This window comes from Sturnus vulgaris, chromosome 10 (genome assembly GCF_052056855.1).
Source record: "Sturnus vulgaris isolate bStuVul1 chromosome 10, bStuVul1.hap1, whole genome shotgun sequence".
Classification (NCBI taxonomy): Eukaryota; Metazoa; Chordata; class Aves; order Passeriformes; family Sturnidae; genus Sturnus; species Sturnus vulgaris.
In genome coordinates this window covers 23,644,752-23,666,154 of record NC_142252.1, presented here as the reverse complement: position 1 = coordinate 23,666,154, position 21,403 = coordinate 23,644,752, and the positions used below count along the sequence as shown (strand labels likewise).

General features: G+C 44.2%; 1 protein-coding gene across 1 annotated transcript; it reads right to left on the bottom strand.

Annotated features, from left to right (window-relative positions):
- Nucleotides 1–4,521: 4,521 nt before the first annotated feature.
- On the bottom strand, nucleotides 4,522–12,459 carry NMD3 (NMD3 ribosome export adaptor). The gene is made up of 15 exons (XM_014884563.2): nucleotides 12,378–12,459; nucleotides 12,155–12,289; nucleotides 11,533–11,629; nucleotides 10,979–11,059; nucleotides 10,628–10,756; nucleotides 10,045–10,135; nucleotides 9,827–9,905; nucleotides 9,438–9,534; nucleotides 9,087–9,204; nucleotides 8,428–8,573; nucleotides 7,821–7,933; nucleotides 7,126–7,198; nucleotides 6,555–6,661; nucleotides 5,843–5,913; nucleotides 4,522–5,401 (listed from the first exon to the last, which is right to left on the bottom strand). Exons 1-15 carry the CDS (start codon nucleotides 12,419–12,421, stop codon nucleotides 5,268–5,270), a joined length of 1,515 nt encoding a protein of 504 aa, XP_014740049.2. The 5' UTR covers nucleotides 12,422–12,459; the 3' UTR covers nucleotides 4,522–5,267.
- Between the last annotated feature and the right edge of the window lie 8,944 nt (nucleotides 12,460–21,403).

Here is a 21,403-nt window from a genome sequence, read left to right as displayed (position 1 = left end):
TTTTCACCTTTTACACTCTCCCTCTCGAGCAGTGTCTGAAACACAAACTCCTGAGCTGGAAATAACATTCTGAATTCGGCTGGGACTTCATTTGTTCCAAATTCCATCACTTTTTAGCCTTCAAAATACCAGATTCCTGTGCTGCCAAATTCCTGCAGTGGGCAGGAACTGCATTGGGATGAGCTTGGGAATGAGAATTGGGGTTTGGAATCCTCAGGGGATGAAGAGCAGGACACGCAGGGTGACACAAATTCACTTTTCCCCACCCACACTGGGCTGAGTCTGGGGAGTTTTCCCAAGCTCCTGGAATGCTCTCTCCTTCCAGAGGATGGGTTCTTGCTGGAGGAGGCAATCCAGGGATTTAGGGAATGAGGCTTGGGCACAGGAGGCGACAAAACAAAGTGAAGACATTAATTAATGTCATTTGTCACCTCAGCTGCTTTGCCAGTTTATAATTATGGGGAAGTAAGGTAGGAGATGGAAATAATTCCTCTGGGAAAATGAGGGCAGCTGGTGCTCAAACTCACAAGTCTTTTAACAATCTCTAAGTTAGTTACAAAAAAAAAAAATCTATTCAATACTTTCAAAGTTGGATCCAGTTGGATGTTTTATTAAAGTAATATAATTGTTGAAGTAGTAATTAGTGTAGATTTGCTTTCATGCTCAGTCTGTATATTTACTGATATTAATCAATATAATTTGTATTTACTGATGCTTAGGAACAAGAGGGAACACGCAGTATTTTAATTGTATCCATCATTAGACAGTGATTTTTTTTTTTCCCCCAGAGAAATACAGGCAGTACTTTGCATTACAGGTGCAAAATCTCTATATTTCTCGAGTCTACATAAATAAATATTGCTCCAGATGTGGCTGGGAGTGGTGAGCCCAGGGCAGGAGCAGGTCACCCTCAATTCCTACATGGAAATGCCGAGCATTTCTGGACATTCAGGGATCCACCCCGGGCTGGAGGAGCACGAACCCTGCCCTGTTTGTTGTTGCTGCCCTTCCCCTCGGGGTGTTTGTGGGTGCCTGCAGAGCCCGGTGCCTCTTGTGCAATGGGGTTGGGGCAAGGATTTGGGGTAGGATTGGGATGGGGCTCTGCTCCCATCCCCAGATCCCAGCTGGGCTGGGGGAACAGGACAGAGGCAGGAAAGCACCAAAATCCAGCAGGGAAAACCAGGAGCCAAGTGGCAGCTGGAGCTCCCCCACAGCTCCCGATCCATTTTCCTCATCATTCCCTTTTCCCTGCCTGTCCCAAGGCTCCAGGATTTCAAATATTTCAGTTCCCAGCACTGCCTGGGCACGTTCCTGCTGGAAGCACCAGGAGCCCCAGGGGCTCCAGATTTGTCACGTCAGGCTCAGTTGGGAATGGGATCAGGATCAGGATCAGGATCAGGATCAGGATCAGGATCAGGATCAGCTGGAGCTGGGCCAGGGGAGGTTTAGGGTGGAGATCAGGGAAAGGTTCTTCCCCCTGAGGGTGCTGGGCACGACCCCGAGGCTGCCACAGCTCCAGGGATGCACAGGGAGGATTTTTGGGGTGGAACAGGCTCTTTCCACATTGCTCCAGATTTTTCCAACCAGCTCCACAGGCTGCTCTGAGTGGCCACAACATTTAGTTTTTCACACTCAAATGTTGCAAACCTAAATGAATGAATGCATGGTTGAAGCAGGAAATGTTCCAAGAGGATTGGGAAGTGGAATATTTCCTGCACACCCTTCTCTGCTGGGGGAAGTTTCTGTCCTGGGGTTCTATGAAAGGAATGTAAGGATAATATTCAGCACCATTCAGATCCCTGCCCTGAAAAGGAAATATTTAAATTGCACAATTTAACCCACGCTGGTTCAGCAAGAGTGGAAACTAAAGAACAAAATAAGAACCAGCTGCTAAAATCAAACTGCTCACCAGGAAAAGCTTTGATGTTTCCAGCCAGAACATCCTGGTGGATTCCCAGCATCCTCAGGAGGAGTCATTTTTATTGCAGGACTTTCACACCTTATCTCCCATCAAACTTTAATCTGTGTTTTATTGATCCATAGAGTTTACACTTCCTAAAGGCACTAAAATGATTCTGTTCATGTAGAATTTTACCCTCTCTGCTGCTGATCCCTTCAGTTTTTAGAAGCTTAAGATAATTTCTTACTCCTCGTTGTTGCTGTCATTGTTTTGCACTACAGCAGCTGCACTTTGCTGTATTTACAGCCACGTGTAATTGCAGTTCTTATCTTTGCTCTTCATTACCTGACCTGAAAATCCTGCTTGTAAAACGAACCTCTCAGCACTTCCTGGCCTCTGCATCCCACAGGACATTTCCATCTTGCAGGGATTTGCTCGGAGCAGGAGGGAGTTTCCAGCAGATCTGTTTGCTTTTTGCCAGAGCTGACCTGAAATTCCTCTGTCCTGCTTGGCTGAGAGTTTCTGCTTCACTTCCCTGCTCGGCTGAAACTGCTCCATGCAACATTTGAGTTCCAGTCTCCCTGAGACAGCAAATTCCTCCTTCCTCTATATTCCCACTATGGAGCAGAGATATTCTGTGAAATAGGATTCACTCAGGTATTTTTCCAGGTATTTTTTACAGGGATCAAGGTGTGAATCGCTATTCTTGGAGCACAAAGTCTCGGCAGGGTGTGCAAACAACACCAAATATTTCACAGCTTCAGGAGTTTCCTTCCATCTCACAGATCTCACTGAGCACAGATGAGTTTAAAATTGCCTTTCAAGGCTTTGCAGTCCTCGTTGGGGATTTGTGTCATCCAAAACGGTTTCATTTTAGGAAGCTGAATATTTAAATTGCACAAAATCCCTTCAGTTTCTTGCTTTACCATCAGGCTTTGGTTTTGTCGTGGAGCTGAAACCCTGTCAAGTTTTAAACTTCATTTCCTCTTTCTCACTTGGCTTAACCAGGTTCCCATCTCGTATTTAGGAGAAAATACAGATTCTGACAGCAACAAGATTCTTTGTTCCACGATTATGTCCTGGAATGAGCTACAGGAAACATTCCCAAACCCCTCTGGATTTCCAATCCCACCACTCCTTTTAGCTGCTCTGGGAGGTGCAGCTGAAAGCCTGAGCTGAGCTAAATCTGCAGAAAGAACATTTTGCTGACGTGAAATCCTTCATCACCAAGTTCAAAGCAGTTTTTGTCTTGTTTTTCTTTAGCTTGGTGTTATTTTGAATTGAAACGTGAAGAAGTGCATGGGCATAAAGAGTTTTTTCCTGAGTTTTTCCTTGGAGCCGTGCAGGAATAGTGACATCAGCTGGACTCTCATACTCAGCACAGGCACATCCTGATTTTTCTATGGATAATCCTGCAGGAGAATGGGGAAAAGCTGGGATTGGATCCATCTCTGTCAGCCCCAGGGTGGAAATGGAGCCACACTCTTTCCAATGGCATCCAGTGAAATTATTCCAAATCTTAAAATTCCCAACAGAAGGAATCTGTACCCTCGTGTAACTTTTTATGGAGAATTTCCTGACACAATATTCCTCTGGAATTCCCTATTTGAAGCTACTTCCAAGAGTAAGAGACTGAAATAAACTGATTTTGTTGGAAGTCCTCATCAGATCAGTGTCTCAATTCCTCAGCTTGGAAGCTCCCAAAATTGTCCCAGGAGCTGTGCCTGGAGTGCAGCCAAGCTCAGGCACCTGGCCCGAGGTTAAATTTTATCCCATAAAATTTTCCCATAAATATTTCACCTCAGCAATTTCCATCTGACCCATATTTGGGACCCCTGGAGTTACATCCATGAATAGATTTTTAGAGCAGTTAAAGGTGAAATCATCACCTTAAGCTTTTCATCATCAACACACAAGACTTTTATCTAGGGGAAAAAAAAAATCAGAAATCAGTGTTTGCACACCCCAGTCCCCTTTTTCTGTTCATTTTTTTCCATTACCCAGCTTTTGTGCTGACTTATAGAACAGATTTTTTTGTCACCATTTTCTCCGAGCAAAACTTAATTCCAAAGTTCTGCACAGCTTCTCCCATGACTTCCAACTCAGAATTCATCAACACCTGGGTGGAAATGCATCATTGAGCAGGTCTGACTTAAAATTCTGAATTATTTCTGTGGTGTAAAAAGAGCTTTTTGTGGCTTAACTCAGATTTTCAGGAAGAGCTGCAGGGCAAGTGGCAGCTTTTATCCATGACAATGAATGCCTTTGTTAACTCCAGCAGCAGTGAAAATATTGGCAAATATTTAATTTTTGGACACTCCCTAAACCTCTCTGAGCTCCCAAAGGGGCACTGGAAATTTGAGAACCTACAAAGAGCTGCTCCACCAAACAGATCCCACAAAACCAAAGAATCCTTGGATCCATGGATTCAGCAGCATGAAATCCTTCCAGATAAAATTCCTGCTGGAACATCCATGAAAGCTTTTCCAGGCTGGCAGCAGAGCAAAGAAGGGAGGAAAGGAAGAGGGAGATCCCCAGGGATAAACAGGATGAGAAAACACAGCAAATATCCAACATTCCTGTGAGATTCCAAGAAGGAAAAGGATTGATAAAAACAGCAGAGTTTAAACTCAGTTTTTATTGCTCCCCCATCACTACAACCAACAAATAGTTTATTATTCTGTCCTCTTTGGACCTGCAGAGTGAAAACTGGATTTTAAAATGAACTAAAAAATGATGAATCAAAATATTTCGAGAGGTTTTTAATCTTTTATAGCTGATTTATTAATTAATTCCTGTGCATGTTGCTTTTAATGCACTGATCCACACATGGGATATAATTCAATATTCATCACACTCCACAGGATTTTCCAATCTTTCTGATCAAGAGCTTTCCAGGGAAATTTTCTTTGTGTAAAGGAACAGAAATTACAGTCTTGAGCTTCCTCAAAATATGGATATATGGAATAATCCACCAGTCTTATAAAAGGCTTCAAACTGTTGTGCCAAAAAATGGGGAAAACTTTCCCCATGTAAGAAATTAAAGCTGTAACAGTAGGTAGGGACTATACCTAAAATCTTTCCCTCTGGACATCTTTCCTTATTTTCTCCATTTTCTCCAGAAATTGCATGGAAAGATCCTCAGGGATGGGAGGAACTTGTGGAATTTATCTTGCAACGTTTCCACCAGAAATTGAACTTTAATTGCTGATTCTCTGGAATATCATCCATGAAAGATGAATTCCAGGGCATTATTATGGGCTGCAGTTGGAGTTTGGCCACTTTTCCCTGGCCTTGTGATGGTTAATTATGGTCTGGGGAGTTTTTCCTCCCCAAAGGAATATTTATTGCATGTAAGGCACTGTCCTTACTCTGTCAGCATTTCTGCTCCCTCCCCTCCAGTGGCATCCTGGGAAATGTGGAGATCTTCCAGCATTTCAGCCAAGCTGATCCTTGGAGCTCCATCATCATCTGTGTCACTCTCCACTGGAATATCTGCATCTAAAAACACACAAAATCCCCCCCCAAAAAAACAGCTAAGCAAAAGAAACAAACCCCAAAACACCAGAGCAACCCCAAGGGAAAATGGGGGGAAAAAAAAAAAAATCAAACCAACAACACCAAAACAAACTACAAAACCAACAAACAAAAAATTCCTCCTAAAAACTCAACAGTCCCCTCACAGGAAAAAAAAAAGAATTCTGTATCAAATCCTTCACCCAGCAGAGATTTTGGGTGCAGGGGGAAGAAAGTTCATATTCATGTTAAAGGCAAGGAAACAAAACCCATCAGGTGAAACATCTGGGAAACACTTTACAGCATTTCTCCAGGCAGGAATAGTTTGGAGAATGCAAATAGAGAATTTCAGAAAAATTATTTTGCCTCAAACATGATTTAACCACGATTTAATTACAGCCAATGAAGGATTTGAAATGCCCTTACTTCTGTAAATGTTGACATTCTTCCTTATGGTCTCATCCTCTTCCAGATCTTCCAGGAAGTCCTGGTATTGTCTGTAAAAGATGTGGGATGTATTGAATCACTTTTCCTTTGGATTTATGGAAATCAATGCAACAAAGTAAAATCACAGAAACAAAACCAGAGCTGAGAGCATCCTCACATTTCCAACTCATTCCTGCTGCTGTTTTATCCTCACCTCTTAATTCCCAACTCATTCACTGTGTACACACACATTCACAGAGCTGGGGAATTCCAGCTTGGAAATTCTGGATTTCTCCTGACTCTCAGCTCCATTCCCAGGCTGACAAGCTGACTGCAGCTTCAGTTAGGGAGGAGTCTCCCAGGGTGAGAACACGGTGACAAACAGAGTGGAATTCATCACCAACATTAACCCCTGGTGTCTTTCTCGTGGGACACATCCTGAGGTGCTGTCCCAAGGATGTTTTTCCCAATTGTCCAATGAGCTCCTGTCCTGTCCTGGCTGCACTGACACACTTTAAATACAAATTGTCTGGACAATAAAATTGGCCTTTTTTCCCCACAGAGCTCCGTGTGTGTTGCTGTCCTTTCCCTCTCTTTGCAGCGCAGTGACCACAATTCACCTCTCATTTCCTCCCTTTTTCCTCTCAGCTGGAGGTTTTTTAGAGGCTGCTGGAGCAGCTCTGTCACAGAACAAGGAGAGCAGATACTGAACCTTTCATCATCTGTGTCCGTGGCTTCCCTGTCCCTCTCCAGCTCCTTCAGCCTCCAGTTCCTGCGGCGCTGCCGCTTGGAGCGGTCGTAGCTTTTCTTGATCAGCACCTGCAGGGAAAAGCAGCCCCTTTTTCCACCTCCTAAAATCCCAAATTCACATCTGGGCATCTAAAAACCAGCTGGAGTGGCACTCAGCAGTGTTATATTGAATTTAAAGAGATTTGGTTGGTTCAAAGGTTTCCAAACACTTGGGAAATGGTCCTGAAGAGACAGGCACGTCTCTTATATAAGAGTTATAAATCAGTTTTCAGCACTCAGTGATTGGTAATTGGAACAAAAACAACAATTAATTTATTATCCAACCATGGTAATTGGAAAAAAAAATCCAACAGTAGATGTGTAATTTAAAAACCACTCAAATATTTAAAGAAATAATCCTTCAAAATCAGATGATGCTCAAATGTCACTGTTAATATCCTCTCTTCCTTCAGGCACTGCTCATTATAAAATCACACTCCCTCCCAGCCCTGGCTAATGGAGAGAACTTTGTACAGACAAAGGGATTTTCTTACCACATCAGGAATATGTTGAGGGTTCATCTTGTTGGCAAATTCATCATTTAAGTTGCAGTTGGCCAAGTCAAAGCTAAAACAGAAACAGAGGTTTTATTGTTTTATAAAAAACCCTGACCTCGATGTTTGTGTTAAAGGGCAGCACAGTACAAGGGGAAGCTCCTAAGGAAGAGAAATATTTCCAGATGAAGGCAAACAAATTAAAATCCACATTAATGTGCAGCTTTGATAAGGATGAGCAGCTGCTGTTCCCAAATCCTGTCCTGTTGGCACTTCCCAACCTCTGCAATCCAAACTGCAACATCCACTGAGGTTCTGCTGGGCTCACAACATTCATGTTTAAACCTTTTTAAGCATCACCTAATTTGCCTAATCTTACAAAAAATTCACATTTCTTATCAGTATATATGATATTCATTAGCAAACACAATCAACCGGTGTTTTAAAACTCCTTCCCATCTATTTGTGGCTAAATTGTGACTCCAAGCTGTACTCTTGAAGGCAATCAACTCTCTTATTTCTTTTTTAATAAAAACTCATTTCAGAACAGAGATTTCCTGGATTAGGACCAGGATGATTCCACCCCCTTTGCTGCTTTCATTTTGAAATCAGACCAGTTCAACACTTTCTTGCTAACACATGAATTCAATAATTAAATAATCGTTTAAGAAAAGTTTTAGAAAAGAAGAACAGACCCCAAGACCAGGTCTCCAGGATTGAGGATGTGCCCCAGGTGAGTACAGCAGAAATATTGGTGATCTGTGTCCAGCTCTGAGGTTTTCCTGACCCAGGCTTCAGCCAGAGTGTGCTTTGGGAATAGAAAATAAAACATTCCTTAACCAAACCCAGCATCTGCACCGATTTCAACTCCACTTGTCATTAAAGTTGTGTTTCTGCATCAAATATCCAATGTATCCCTTGCTACTCCCCATTGCTCATGAAATAAAAGTAAGGAAATCGACATGGCAACTCACAGGAATATAATATAAATACACACCTATTTTAGCTTTTAACTAAGATCCATCAATTCTGATTAAAAAGAAATGCTTCAACAAAACCAATTCAGTCATTAGAGCTGCAAAGTTAATATTTCAATACCCAGTAACGAGCAGAGTTTAAACTCTTCAAGAAGAATTCCTGGAAGTGGAATTCACATCGTGCCTGTGCCATTTCCAAACCAAATGGTCCCAAAAAAAAAAAAAACAACTTTTGCCAGTGGCAAAATCCAGAAATCTGCTGTGCCAGGCAGATCCAGAGCATGAATTGAGCTGAGCAGAAGTCCCAAAATAGAGAATTTCTCACCTTGTTTGATCGAGCCCCTGCCCCAGCACCTTTTTTCTTCTCATGGACCCTGTTGATATCCATGATGATGAACTCCTCCAGCTGCTTGGGGTGGAACAGGCTGTTGAAGGGGTGACGCCAATAGGTGTTGCCATCAATTTCAGCAACTGCAAAACCATCAGGGAGAGAATTTCTTGTGAAAAAAAGAACCTTTAACCAAAAGGAAGGCAACTGCCAGGCACGTTTTGTTCATCAGTGTAACACAATTATTTAGGACACGGCCCACATTGATCTGTGACAGACTTTACTCAAAGGAATTATTCCCTGGATTCATCCTTTAGAGGGATTCTGCTGCCCAAGCTCACCAAGCAAAGCACAGAATTTCTGGTTCTGAAGTGGCTAAAAATTGAATCCAGATGCCATCTAATTGTAAAGGAATAAAGGAATAAAGCTGACACAGGTAAGTGTTCAGAACATCCAGGAGCTCAAGCTGAGCCTGCACATTCTGCCCAGGATCCTATGGAAATCAAGCTTGGAGAACTCTTAGTTCACTAGGAAATTTCTACTGTACAAATGCATTTAACAACATTAAGGTCCAAAAATCCAAGACTTTGTGGAAACAAACCAACAATAATTGTGCCAGCAGAACAATGAGGTGCTGAGGAGAAGCCCAAACTCACTCTGCAGGGTTCTGGGGTCGATGAGGTGGATGGTGCTGGTCACTCTGATGCACACACAGATCTGGCTCATGTTGCCCAGACTCTGGGCCAGCTTGGGTGACAAACACACAACATTGTCCTGCAAACCAAAACAGAGAATTTACATTCCCATTTCCTCGATTTTTAACCAAAACTTCTGAAATAAAAATGTTAAACTTTGGTATTTTTATGTTTCTAGCCCCAGTAACTTCTGCATTTCCCATGTGGATTCCTCCTCATTCCCCACCAAACCCCACAACGTGGCTTCCATCTCCAAATCCCAACTCTCCCCACTTCCCATAACACCCTAAAGATGAAGCAGAGGGAAGCTACCTTGCATATGGGAACAATTTCCACGGAGAAAGTGCTTTTGTAGTTGTAGACATTACTGTGAATGTCGTGGGAGATCAAACGTTGGGATGATTTGGATCTGTAAAACATGAAAAGAGAGTTTTCAGGAAACAAGAGGGACATCACCAGGAACAGGAGATCCTTGGAACCAAGTGTCTGTATCACAAATAAAAATATTGAGGACACAGAAGTGAATTTTACCATGGCTAAGTAGAAAACAAGGGACTTTTGTAGGAGGGATTTTGTCTGTTTTGATTAAAATACAAATTCCTTACACTTGCACTTATAACAATTATTTTAAAACAAAGAATTTAGGACAGTTCCCCAAAGTTCTGAGTGCTCAGGGCAATGACCAGGAAGGAGTGCTGTACCTGGATGGAACTGTACACTGAAGGAAATCCACCATCTTCTGGGCATGTTGCTTGGAAGAGTAATAAAAGTCCAGGCCATCTGAAAAGAAAGGAAACAAAACTATTTCTATCATATTTTATCTAATATTATTCATAAGCTTTTCTCTACACAGCTCCCAGCACACACAGTGAAAAGATCCATCATAAATCCAGGTTATTCTGCCTCCACACCCACTCACCATGGATTTCTTTGATCCTTAGTGTGTTTTGATGGAGCCTGTGCTTCAAAATCAGCTGCTCCAAATAGTAAAAAGTCTTCTTGTGCACAGTCTAGAACCAAACACACACAAAAGCATCAAGGTTATTTAAAAAGCATCAAATACAAAGCAGGGTATCTGAAGAAGAATAAACATTTATATGAAGAGAGCACCTAGAAAAGGAATATCCAAGTAAACAAAATTATTTGAGTGCCCTACTTATATCAAATTATTTAAAGCTTCCATTTCTCATTTTTGTGTAACTGGTTACTAGAGAGATCTATTTCCTTCAAAGAAGATTTAAATATTTATTCCACTGTTTCCAAACTGCCTTAAAATACAGGAAGGTATTTAGTTATCCACACAAGATCCTCCTGCCAGCATCACTTCAAAGACAGCAGAAAGTTTTTCTAAACTGAATAAGAAAAAATTCAACAATCTTGAACACAAAACACATCCCTGTGGCTAAGTGTGAGTACACTTCTGTCTGAGAAATCCAGAAAATCACCCAGTTCTTTGCCTCATTGTTCTGCCACAATCAAATAAAAATTCAGTTTTCCTCTACCTTTTGCCTGACTTGCACCACAGCTTTCCAGAAATCCTTGGCTTCAATCCTGTGGCAGTCTTCACACATCTGAGACTGGACAATGTACTCCACCACAAACACCTGCTGCAGAACTGCCCCATTTATCACCTGCAAAAACAAAGTTTAAGCTCTTTTTGGGTCACAAATAACAGCAGTATTTTCCCATCTTTACAACAGACAATAACTTTCTTCATTCTGATGAACGGCACGTCAGCAACAAAATTTAGGCAGGATGAAATCTAATATTAAGAAAAGTAATAATTAAAAAATCCTGTTGTTTGCCACAAAAGCTTTTTAAAAGCCACAGGGAGAAAGTTGTGCTCCTGTTACCTCTTTCTGAACAGTCAGTTTGAGCTTCAGCCTCTTGGAATGTGGTTCTGTCCAAATGAATCCTGCATCAATGAGCCGGACCTGCCCGTGGGGAAGGACAAGAGCTCAGTAAAACCAAGTCTAACTCCACAAAAACAAAAACTTATGGCTCAGTAAACAAGTGAAGAAGTGAAAAATCTTAATTAAAAATATATGTATTAATATCTCCAATCCAATTAATAATGCTTAGCCAGAACATGAAGATGGATTGATGCAAAATAAAGGTGCTCAATCTCAGGTCTTTCCCTCTAATAATATTGTGAACCTAAGGGATGCTTTATTAAACTTAAAACATGTGAACTTGAGTTGATCTATATATAGACCTCTGTAACCCTTTTTCATATCATCATCAACCAGAGATTTGAGAACAAATATTGCATAAATAATTTCCGAAATGTGCACAAAACTCTGAAATTAAGGCACATTAAAAACACATCGGCGTTCCTCAGTTCATTCTGCTGAGCTCCCATCTCTGCAGTAACAATGGTGAAATCCCAGCAGGATCAGCTTCTCACCTTGCTCAGGGAAGCTTTGATTTTCTTCAGACACAAAGCCAGGAGCTCTCTGGATTCCAAGGCACACTGGATCCAGGTCCCTGGAGGCTGGAGATACCTGGGATACAGGGAGCACTTTACAGCACGTGAAAGCTGCTTGAGCACCTCAGATCACTCCAAGGACAAGCAGCTATTTCCAAAGCTTTCAATTTAGTTATACCAATGCAGCTACAACTTTTAGAAACATGGAAAATGATGGGAAAGTGTCTGAAGTGACTGAGTTCATGCCCCCAGCAGTGCCAAGGTCACTGCTAAACCACATCCCCAAGTGCCACATCCACAGGGCTTTTAAATCTCTCCAGGAATGGGATTTCACCAGTGCCCTGGGCAGCTGCGCCAGGCTGGACAACCCTTACCATAAAGAATTTTTCCCAATATACAAACAAACCCTTCCCTGGCTGTCCCCTCCTGTCAGGGAGTTGCACAGAGCCAAAGGCTCCCCCTGAGCCTCCTTTTCTCCGGGCTGAGCCCCTTTCCCAGCTCCTCCTCACCAAACTTGTGCGTTTTTATCACCCCAAACCCTGACACTGACGCGTTCCAAGGGCATTTTGCTGCCATCCCCAGCGGTTTCGCGGCTCCTCACCTCTCGCACTGCTTGCAGAAGTGCACCGTGCCCTGCTTGGGGATGCCCTCGGTGATGTCCACCTGGGCCCGCAGGCAGCCCACGCACATGTTGGCCGGGTTGGGCGGGATGGGGACACCGCACTGGCAGCACAGGCTGGGACAGGGGACAGAGAGAAGCACAGTCAGTCACAGTCACAGTCACAGTCACAGCCACAGCCACCCCCGGCCCCGCCATGGCTCACATGTGTCCCTGCGCCGGGGCGGCCGGGGCAGGCAGGTACTCCATGGCTGCGGAACACGCGGCGCTTTCCGGCCGGCGGAGGAAGGGGAGGAGACGGCGGGGCCGAGCCCAGCCCCGGCCCGCGGGAGGGTGGAGCGAGGGGAACGGGGAGAGGCGGCGAGTCATGGGGGAGCCCTGAGGGAACCCGGAAAGGGCCGTGAGGGGCCATGGAGAGGCGAGCGGGAGCTGTGAGGGAGCGTGGAAAGGGCTGTTAGGGGGTCCTGGAGAGGCGGGAGGGAGCTCTGAGGGAGCCATGGAGGAGCCCTGAGGGAGCCATGGGGCGACCGTAATGGATCCGCCATGGAGAGGAGGGTGGGAGCTCTGAGGGAGCCTGGAAAGGGCCGTGAGGGGCCATGGAGAGGCAGGAGGGAAGCTGTTAGGGAGCCATGGGGGAGCCGTGAGGGTGCTGTGATGGAGCCGCCATGGACAAGCGGGTGGGAACCGTGAGGGAGCCATGGAGGAGCCCTGAGGGAGCTCGGAAAAGGCCGTGAGGGGCCATGGAGGAACCCTGAGGGAACCCGGAAAGGGCCGTGAGGGGCCATGGAGAGGCGGGTGGGAGACCTGAGGGGGCCGTGATGGAGCCACCATGGAGAAGTTGGTGGGAACCGTGAGGGAGCCATGGAGGAGCCCTGAGGGAGCTCGGAAAAGGCCGTGAGGGGCCATGGAGGAACCGTGAGGGAGCTCGGAAAAGGCCGTGAGGGGCCATGGAGAGGCGGGTGGGAACGCTGTTACAATTCATTAATTAAGAATTAAATGATGCTTTCATTTACAAGGAGGAGCCGGTATAGTCCGCTCGGTTTATATTCCATTTGTGATATATTATAAGCACCCTTTGGAAAGGAGGGACCGCCATGGGAGGGGGTCAGAATTAAATGACCTTTAGGATCTTTTCCAACCCCAAACATTGTGTCATTTGATGATTCTGTGATACCAAGGTTTTTTTGTGGATCGGTATTTGTTTCCTGCAGGTTATGCTGGAGAAAAATAAAGCTGAATTGCATCAACACGTTGTGCGGGATTTATTTAATGTGGTAACATCCTGATGGAAATGAAGAGTTCTTTCACTTGAGGACAGAAAATCACAGCATGTTGAGCTGTCTGCCATGTTTTTAATTCTTTAGCACATTTTTTTTTTGGTGCGCTGCTTCTGTTCACACAGTTACTTCTGCTCCTTTGAAATTAAGTTTCTTTGCAGACCTCTCTAGAGACTCACTATGGACCATATTATTAAAAACAATGAAAGGAAAAAAGCACAATAAAAAGAAATGTTTGCCTGCTCTGAAGTTTTGTTTCAGAACCTCTGCTACACAGTGGGTGTTATATAATCTTTACTTTGAAGCCCCGATGAATCACTCGATCTTTGATTTAGGAAATAAAACACTTCCAGGCTGGCATTTGGAGAGTCTGGCACTGGGAGAGGGGTAGGACAAAGCCTGTCCTTTATGGAAGCCACATCTTTGAAGTCACTGGGAGGAGAATTAGATCCTGATAATGCTGGAAAAGTTTCCGTCGCAGATTTCTTTTCAACTGCCGATTTATTTTCTCCACCTAATTTTGGTGCTAATGTACCAAATCCCATCTCAGCTCAAGGCACAGCCTCAGTGAATATCAGAACTGGGTTCTTTGTAGTCACCAAGGTACTTTGTGTTGCCTCTGCAAGCTCAAGTCCTCTGGCTTCCAGGGAAGATTTGTATGTTTTAAACTGAAGGATTTTATATTTTTCCACAAAATGAGGTAAAAAGCAAAGCAGCCTGAATCTCACTCCTAGTGAAAGCCATATCAGTTTGTATTTTTTTTGTGTTTTTCAGTGAGTATTAAATGTTATATTGATGTTATATAGGAGTTTTCTGCCTCTGCTGCCATATTCTTTCACAGCATTTAAAGGATCTGTGCAATAGGCAAGGATGACAAGCACACCATTTAAATACGTGTTAAATGAAAAAAAAAATAACACTGTTTAAAACCAGGTTTCAATATAGATTTGCTCTCAGGCTTCTTTGCAGGTGGCTGGGCCCTCAACAAAGTCCCTGTAGGTGTTTTTGGGAAAGCTCAAGTGCCAGGGCCAGAAAAACCAGGAGAATGTTTGTGCCAGTGACACCAGCTCCATTTCCAGTAGGAATGTCCATTAGAGCAATGGAATGGTAAATTAATGGGAAATATCCGTGTGATTAATTGAACAGACAGCTGAGGTCACTATTCCCTCATAAACTGCATCCAGGAAAGGAGGTGCCCGAGGGGCTCCTGGCACCTCTCCTCCAGTTGGAGCTGCTCTGACCTTCCCAAAGAGGGTTTCTTCTGTTTTCATTACCTGTGCTCATTTCAATATAAAAATCCCTGGAATTGAACAGAACCAAACTGTTTTACACTTATGTTTTCCTATTCAATCTCATATAAATTGGGGGATTCAAAGCTGTGTACACAACACGTCACAAACAATAAAAATACCCTCATTTAGCTGTAGGATTTTAGTAACAGCATCCAGGTGGAAGCATGGCAAGGGCTGTGCAATAACAATAAAACACTTTTCTGATCTTTACAGGTGCCTAATTCAGTTTTGAGGAGGATCCTGGTGACACCCAGTCTGTATTTTTAGCTGTTGAGGTCCTCAGTTCACATATTCCTGACAATTTTGCTCCTCTCCCTGTTGCATGAAGTCACGATTCAGAGGAACGGAGCAGTTTCCATTCCAGAAAGAATCTCCAGGGTTCAGGGAGGGGAATTCAAGGCAGGGCTTTGTACAGGAGCTGTTTCAGGATCCAGTGCCACCGGAGACATTGTTGGGCATGAACAGATTGTGCCTGGCCCTGTGTGTGGGGTGGCAACTCCCAGATTTATTCCAAGCTAGGATCTAGCACCTGCTTTAGAATCACACATCTCCAAGCCATCTATTCCTTTGGAATGCAGGGCTCTCCTTACTTTTCATGGATTGCAGCTGAGAAGTTGCAGACTGATAATTTCAGCAATTTCAGCTGCTTCAGCTTGTCCTGTATGGTCTGAACAGGAGGAATAGCATTCCCTGATTCCCCTGGGACACGGCACTTCCAGGGGCTGCTCACTGTGAGTTCACCTGCACTCAGTTTTCTGGGATAATGCTCCAATTATTTTCCAGTTCTTGCCTGTTTCTTCAGTTCTTGTGAGGAATCCAATTAGCAATCCAATTTACAGTGTGAGCCATGAGCATTATCACTGCTGAACTTGGGAGGCAGGAACAAAAGGAGCCAGAAGAACTCCTTTAAAATAGCTCTGTGACAGAGATCGGGATATTGTGACATTCCACTCTCAGCTGATGGAGGTGAAACTGTGTTGCATCACCAACGTTAATGAGCGTTGTCGCAGCACAAATTCCCGTGGGTTGGCTTCCTTTTCATGTGTGTGTGAAACTCACGTCAAACACGTTGGGTGCAGTGCAGGGATTCCTCTGGAAGTGCTGCCCTGTGTCAGCAGAGGGGGATAATTCCCAGCCCTGCTGAGGCAGCTGGGAATAGCTGGATGCTCAGTGTGCCAGGGGCAGAGCTGCTGCGTTTGTGCAGTCAGGGGAACAAACAGCATCCTCTGCTTCCTAAATCCCTGGAATTTATTTTTTTTTTTTTCCTTAAACTCCTGCTGTGCCTGTCATGGGCTTACAAACAGTGGGATTTTTCTTTGCAGCCTTTATAAACCAAAATAACCCAAACAGTATTGAGCTGCTCAAACAAGGAGACATCTCAGATTAATGAAAGTAGATTTAGATGAGATATGAGGGAGAAATTGTTCAACCATAGGGTGCCCAGAGAAGCTGTGGCTGCCCCTGCATCCTTGGGAATGTCCAAGGCCAGGTTGGATGGGGCTTGGAGCACCCTGTGAGAATGGAAGGTGTCCCTGCCCATGGCAGGGGGTAGGATGGGGTTTAATTTCCCTTCCAACCCAAACCATTCTGGGATTCTGGGATTCTATAGAATTGTGGGAAGTCAAACATCATGGCTTATCCTTCCTTGGTAACCACAGGCAGCCATGGCAAAGGTTTCACTTTAAGGCAAAGCGTGGACAGCAGCCAGGAGGTGTTGCTTTAGTCCTGGTGTGTTTGTTACCAGGCTGCACTAGGCATGAACCTCAGACTAAGAAATAATTGTTTTAAAAAGGTAAATATTTGCTCATCAGAACACAAGAGGGATCTGAGGATGATTGTACAGGAGCTGTTTGCTTTCCACTTGCCTTTGATAATCTTCCGTGTCCCAGTTAAAACATCTCATCCCATTAAAGGAATCCTTTAATGGTGAGAGGTGGGGTGAGCTGAGAGCTGCTGGGAAAGGCCAAGTGTGGACATCAGGAGAGGTTCAGGTTGGATATCAGGAAGAATTCATTCACTGAAGGAGTGGTTAAACATTGGAATGGTCTGCCCAGGGTAGTGGTGGAGTCACGTCCCTGGAAGTGTTCAAACAATACTGGAAGTGGCACTTGGGGATATGGTTTTGTGAGTTGAAAGTTGAACTTGATTATCTTGGAGATCTTTTCCAACCTCAGTGATTCTGTCATTCTGTGACCAGGAAAATGAGTATATTTTTCACTCTGAGTTCTCTGATGAGAGAGCCTGAGAAGAGCGATGTGCAGGTAAGAATATTTTGCACGTTATTCCTGTTCAAAAGCTGCACATAAAAATTATGGGTAGAAAATGCCAAAAATACAGTTCAGTGAACGAAGATTGCTTAAACACTCAGGGAAGGAAAACATGGAAAAAGGAGGAGGAGAGGGAGGAGGAGGAGGGCAGGGACACTCTGTCCACCCAGGGCTTCACCAAACCACTGGGACATCTTAGCATTCAGCATCTTCCCAGTGGCAACCTAAGACGTGCTGAAATAAATGGGATTTGCCGAATGAAATGACAATTAACACCTTCTTCTCAATTATTCATTATTCCTTTTCTCTTGCTCCAGTCCTCCCTGATGGGGGAGATGTCGCAATTGTCGTGGGATGGATCTTTCCCACCGCTCCCACCTCGCTGGCACAGGCACCACCTGGATGTGACACATGCCTGGGAAAAGGTGTTTGTGCAGGTCCTGCTCAGCCAGAACATTGCAAAACCAGAGCTCCCTGCACGGCCAAGGGAGTGGAAACTTCCCGAGCTGATCCCGCTGCTGCAGCTCATTATTTATTTACGAGTGTCTGCATTTATATGAAAGACGAGCCCGGTGATGCTCGTTTGGCAATTGAAGATTTCTTGAGGAAAAGAGGCCACGGAGCCAAGGGCTGGTTCAGTGCCCAAGTCCTGGCATGGATGGAGGGGATCGGAGAGGAATGGTTTGGGTTGGAAGGGACCTTAAAGCCCATCCAGTGCTCCCCATGCCGTGGGGACACTTTCCACTATCCCAGGTTGTTCCAAGCCCTGTCCAACCTGGCCTTGGACACTTCCAGGGATGGATCAGCCACCATTTCTCAGGGCAGCCTGTGCCAGGGCCTTCCCACCCTCCCAGGAGAAGATTTCTCCCCAGTTTCCAATTCTGATGCTGAACTGAGTGTGGAGCTCTGAGGTATTTTGGTGCCACTAAAATACACATGTGATATGGAAGAGTTTTTAGATATCAAAATTAGCCAAAATTTGTTTATGATTACCTCAGATTATTGGCTAGCACGTGAGGCACCTGTAGCCAGCTTTGGAAGGTTTGGGCACGGGGAGCACTTGGAATTTTTTTGCTATGTCTCCACACCAAGCCTGAGGCAGCACGAACTGCTGGGTGTAGGTACCCACACCTCTGCACCAGTCTGATTCCACTTGATTTCACCCTTATTCTCATCTGGGGACAGATATTGGAAAAGGAAATAAAAAACACGTGGAGAAAACTTCTTGGGATGTATTATTTACCTGAAATGAAATACCAGATGTGTCCCAAACTTGCCCTGAGCAAGCCACCATGGTGTCCAGAGCTGGATGTGTCAAATCAGTTTGCAGCATCTTTTTTTTTTTTTTGAGCTGCTCCTCCATAAATCGCTCAATCTGTGTGCATTTGGCAGATAATTGCTGCCTCAGTGAGGCTCCTTTCTTGTGCAATTTGTGGCTGTGGGAAATGCAAGGAACTGCTGGAAACCCTTTCCTCTGCCAGCCCGATGGGTGAGGCTGTTGCTCCCCATTTTTAATTAGGGTGCTGCAATCCCATCCCAACCCTTTCCATGTCATCCTGCTTTATCCACTTGTTTTGTGCCAAATTCCCCATGATGAACGTTTTACCTGCATTTTCTCCCCGGTTTTTTTTGGTTTTTTTTTTTTTTACTTACCTAAAGCTCATAAAAATTCACAGGGTATAACTCATCCTTGAGTATGACCTTGAAATAAAGAGATATTTCTGATTTTATTCCATGATTACAAAGCAAAGATAGGAGCTGCCAGAAAAAATAACGGGAACAGCACCCTGGCTGCCAATGGATCTATTCCTGACCCTGCCTCAATTTACCTTCATTTCCTCCCTCTTTGCTCAGTCATTGTAAGAAAAGCAGAACCAGATTTTTTTAAAATGTGAATTTGCCAGATTTACCCTGTTTTCCATCATGTGGGTATTTCCCCTCTCCTCTTTGTCCTGGTTCCTGACTTCTTCCTCTTGCCTGAGCATATTCCAGCACTGAGATTCTGATTTTAATGCAGAGGGTTCACGGTTTTAATTTCACTTTTAAACCCAGACTAATGTGTGTTGGTAATTGAGGAGGTCTATGACTTACATTAGGCCACATAAAACAATTTCCACAGCAGATTTGGAGCTTATTTCAGTAAAAAGGAGGCCTTGGCTATCCTGGCTGTGCTGAAACCCCAGGATCAGCAGAGTTTATCAGCTCTTACCTGTCCTGATGGAGCAACTGCTGAAATGAGGGTGGAGCAGGCAGGGATGATGACAAGTGGGAATTCTTGGAGTTAATTGTGACCTCCACCCCTGAATCAGAGCCTTCCAGCCAGGGAGTTCCCATGGAAGTTGCCTGGAGATATTCTCAGGATTTGGGCTCCTCCAATTCAGACAAAAGATTGCTTATTGCAGGGAACGTGAAGGACAAAGTTGATTGTGCTTTGAACCAAGGGATTTTGTTCCTTTGTTCAGTGCAGGTTGAGTTTTCCTCCTTGTGTGAGGACACAGTGGAGAGGAGCCCATTTTTCCTTTTATCTTTTCCTGCTGGAGCAGTGGCACAAGCTCAGATCCAGCCTTTGGAGCTGCTCAGGAGCCATCACACCTCCCTTGTCAGCTCCCAAACACTTAATTTTCAATTTCCTGGCATTGTTTTCCCTGAACATTTCATTCATTTCAGCTCCTCGATTCCCTTGACCACAACAAGTTTGCAGCAGGGCTGCTTTGGGTGGTTTGATGTTGGATCTGAGAATCTGCACTTTAAGAGGAGCCCAGCTTTGCTCCTGACTTTTTCCCGAGTTTTTCAGTTTGTGGTAGGATTTCAGAATATAGCTGTTGTTGGGGGGAAAATAATTGGAATTATTTGGGTAGGGGTGAGAAGACAGGGCTGCTTTTGCTGCATGAATATCGATCATTCTGTGCAATTAAATTAATTATTCCACGTTCTGTAATATTTCATTTGCAGATCTGCCTGTTCTGCTTTAATTTCAGTGCTCAGCCTGGCACGTGGCCACTTGTCCATGTCTGTGCCCTGGGGTGCAGCAATTCATTTGGGACAATTGTCCCAATTTTGGCTCTCACTGGTGCTGCACGAGTGTAATTTGCTGTTTGTGTGGTTCTGCTGACTCTTCTACACCTGCTGGGCTTCTTTTACCATGGCTTAAGTGGTTGTGTGGATTTTTTCCTTAACTTCCAAATAATTAGGGAATTAAATTTAGAAGTGGAGCATCCAAGAATTTTAGATTATGGTTGAATTGCAATGATGAGAAAACCTTTAAAAAAAAAAAAAAGAAGAAGAAAAAAAGGAAAGGAAATTGTTTAAGATTTTAAACTTTCATAAGCACAGGAATTTTTTCCTGGAATTCTGAGTGAATTGGAAGCTCAGATGTGCAGGGGAACTGGTGGTGATCCTGATCCCTGTGTTCCCTGGAGAGCAGCACTAAGGACAAGGTCCTTGGGAAGCTGTTTTTAATAGTTTTGGATAAAAGCTGCCCACAGGGTGTTTGGGAAGCTGTTTTTTTAATAGTTTTGGGTAAAAGCTGCCTGCAGGGGCCCTGGGAGGAAAGTTCTGGAGTTTCATGGCCTGGGCACGTTGATGTGTTGTGGCCCTCAGTAATGGATTTGGGAGGTGATCCATGAAATTGGCCAGGAAACTTTTATGGCAGGAGAAATGTGAGCTCTGATGAGATGAAATTAAGAAAATGAGTTTTAAACAAGAGGTGTATGGTGCTGGCCAGCTGAGCCCTAACATTTCCCATCCCTTAAATTAATGGGGCATTTGTACTTTCAGGGTCAGTGCAGCTGGAATTGGATCCTCTCCTCTTCTGCTTTTGTTCCCTTTTCCACTGCTGGATTATTGGTTCTGTTTGCTCTTTTTATTTGGATTATTTTTGGTGTGAGCACTGCCAGCTGCTGTGCTACAATTAGCCCAGTGGAGCAATTAACTACAATTAACATGGAGCTCTAATGAAGCAGGAGAAAAGAGTTTTATAAAGAGCCTGACATCATAACCCTCACAAGAGAGCTGTCACCCTCGTACTGGGCATACTGGTGTTACTGGGAGCTCCAAAATCCCACCCTGCCACCTTAGTGTGCAGCTGTGATCCCATGGAAAGCTCTTCCCAATATTCAGGAATGATTTTTTTCCCCAGGGAAAAAGGATTTCAGAGCTGGAGCAGTGTCCTAAGATGTGGTGTGGTCTCAAGCTGTCAGAAGTGTTATCTCACCTCCTCTCTCTTTCAGCTGGGGAAAAAAAAAATGCTTCTGTTCCCTGCTGAGTGCCAAAAATCCTCTGAAGTCTCCTGCTGGAACCCAGTGATTTGGAATATTAAGTAGGGAGAGTTATTCCAGCTTTGCTGGATGCAAGGAGAAGTGAGAAGGGCTGGGGAAATCTCAAAAGGTTTTTAGC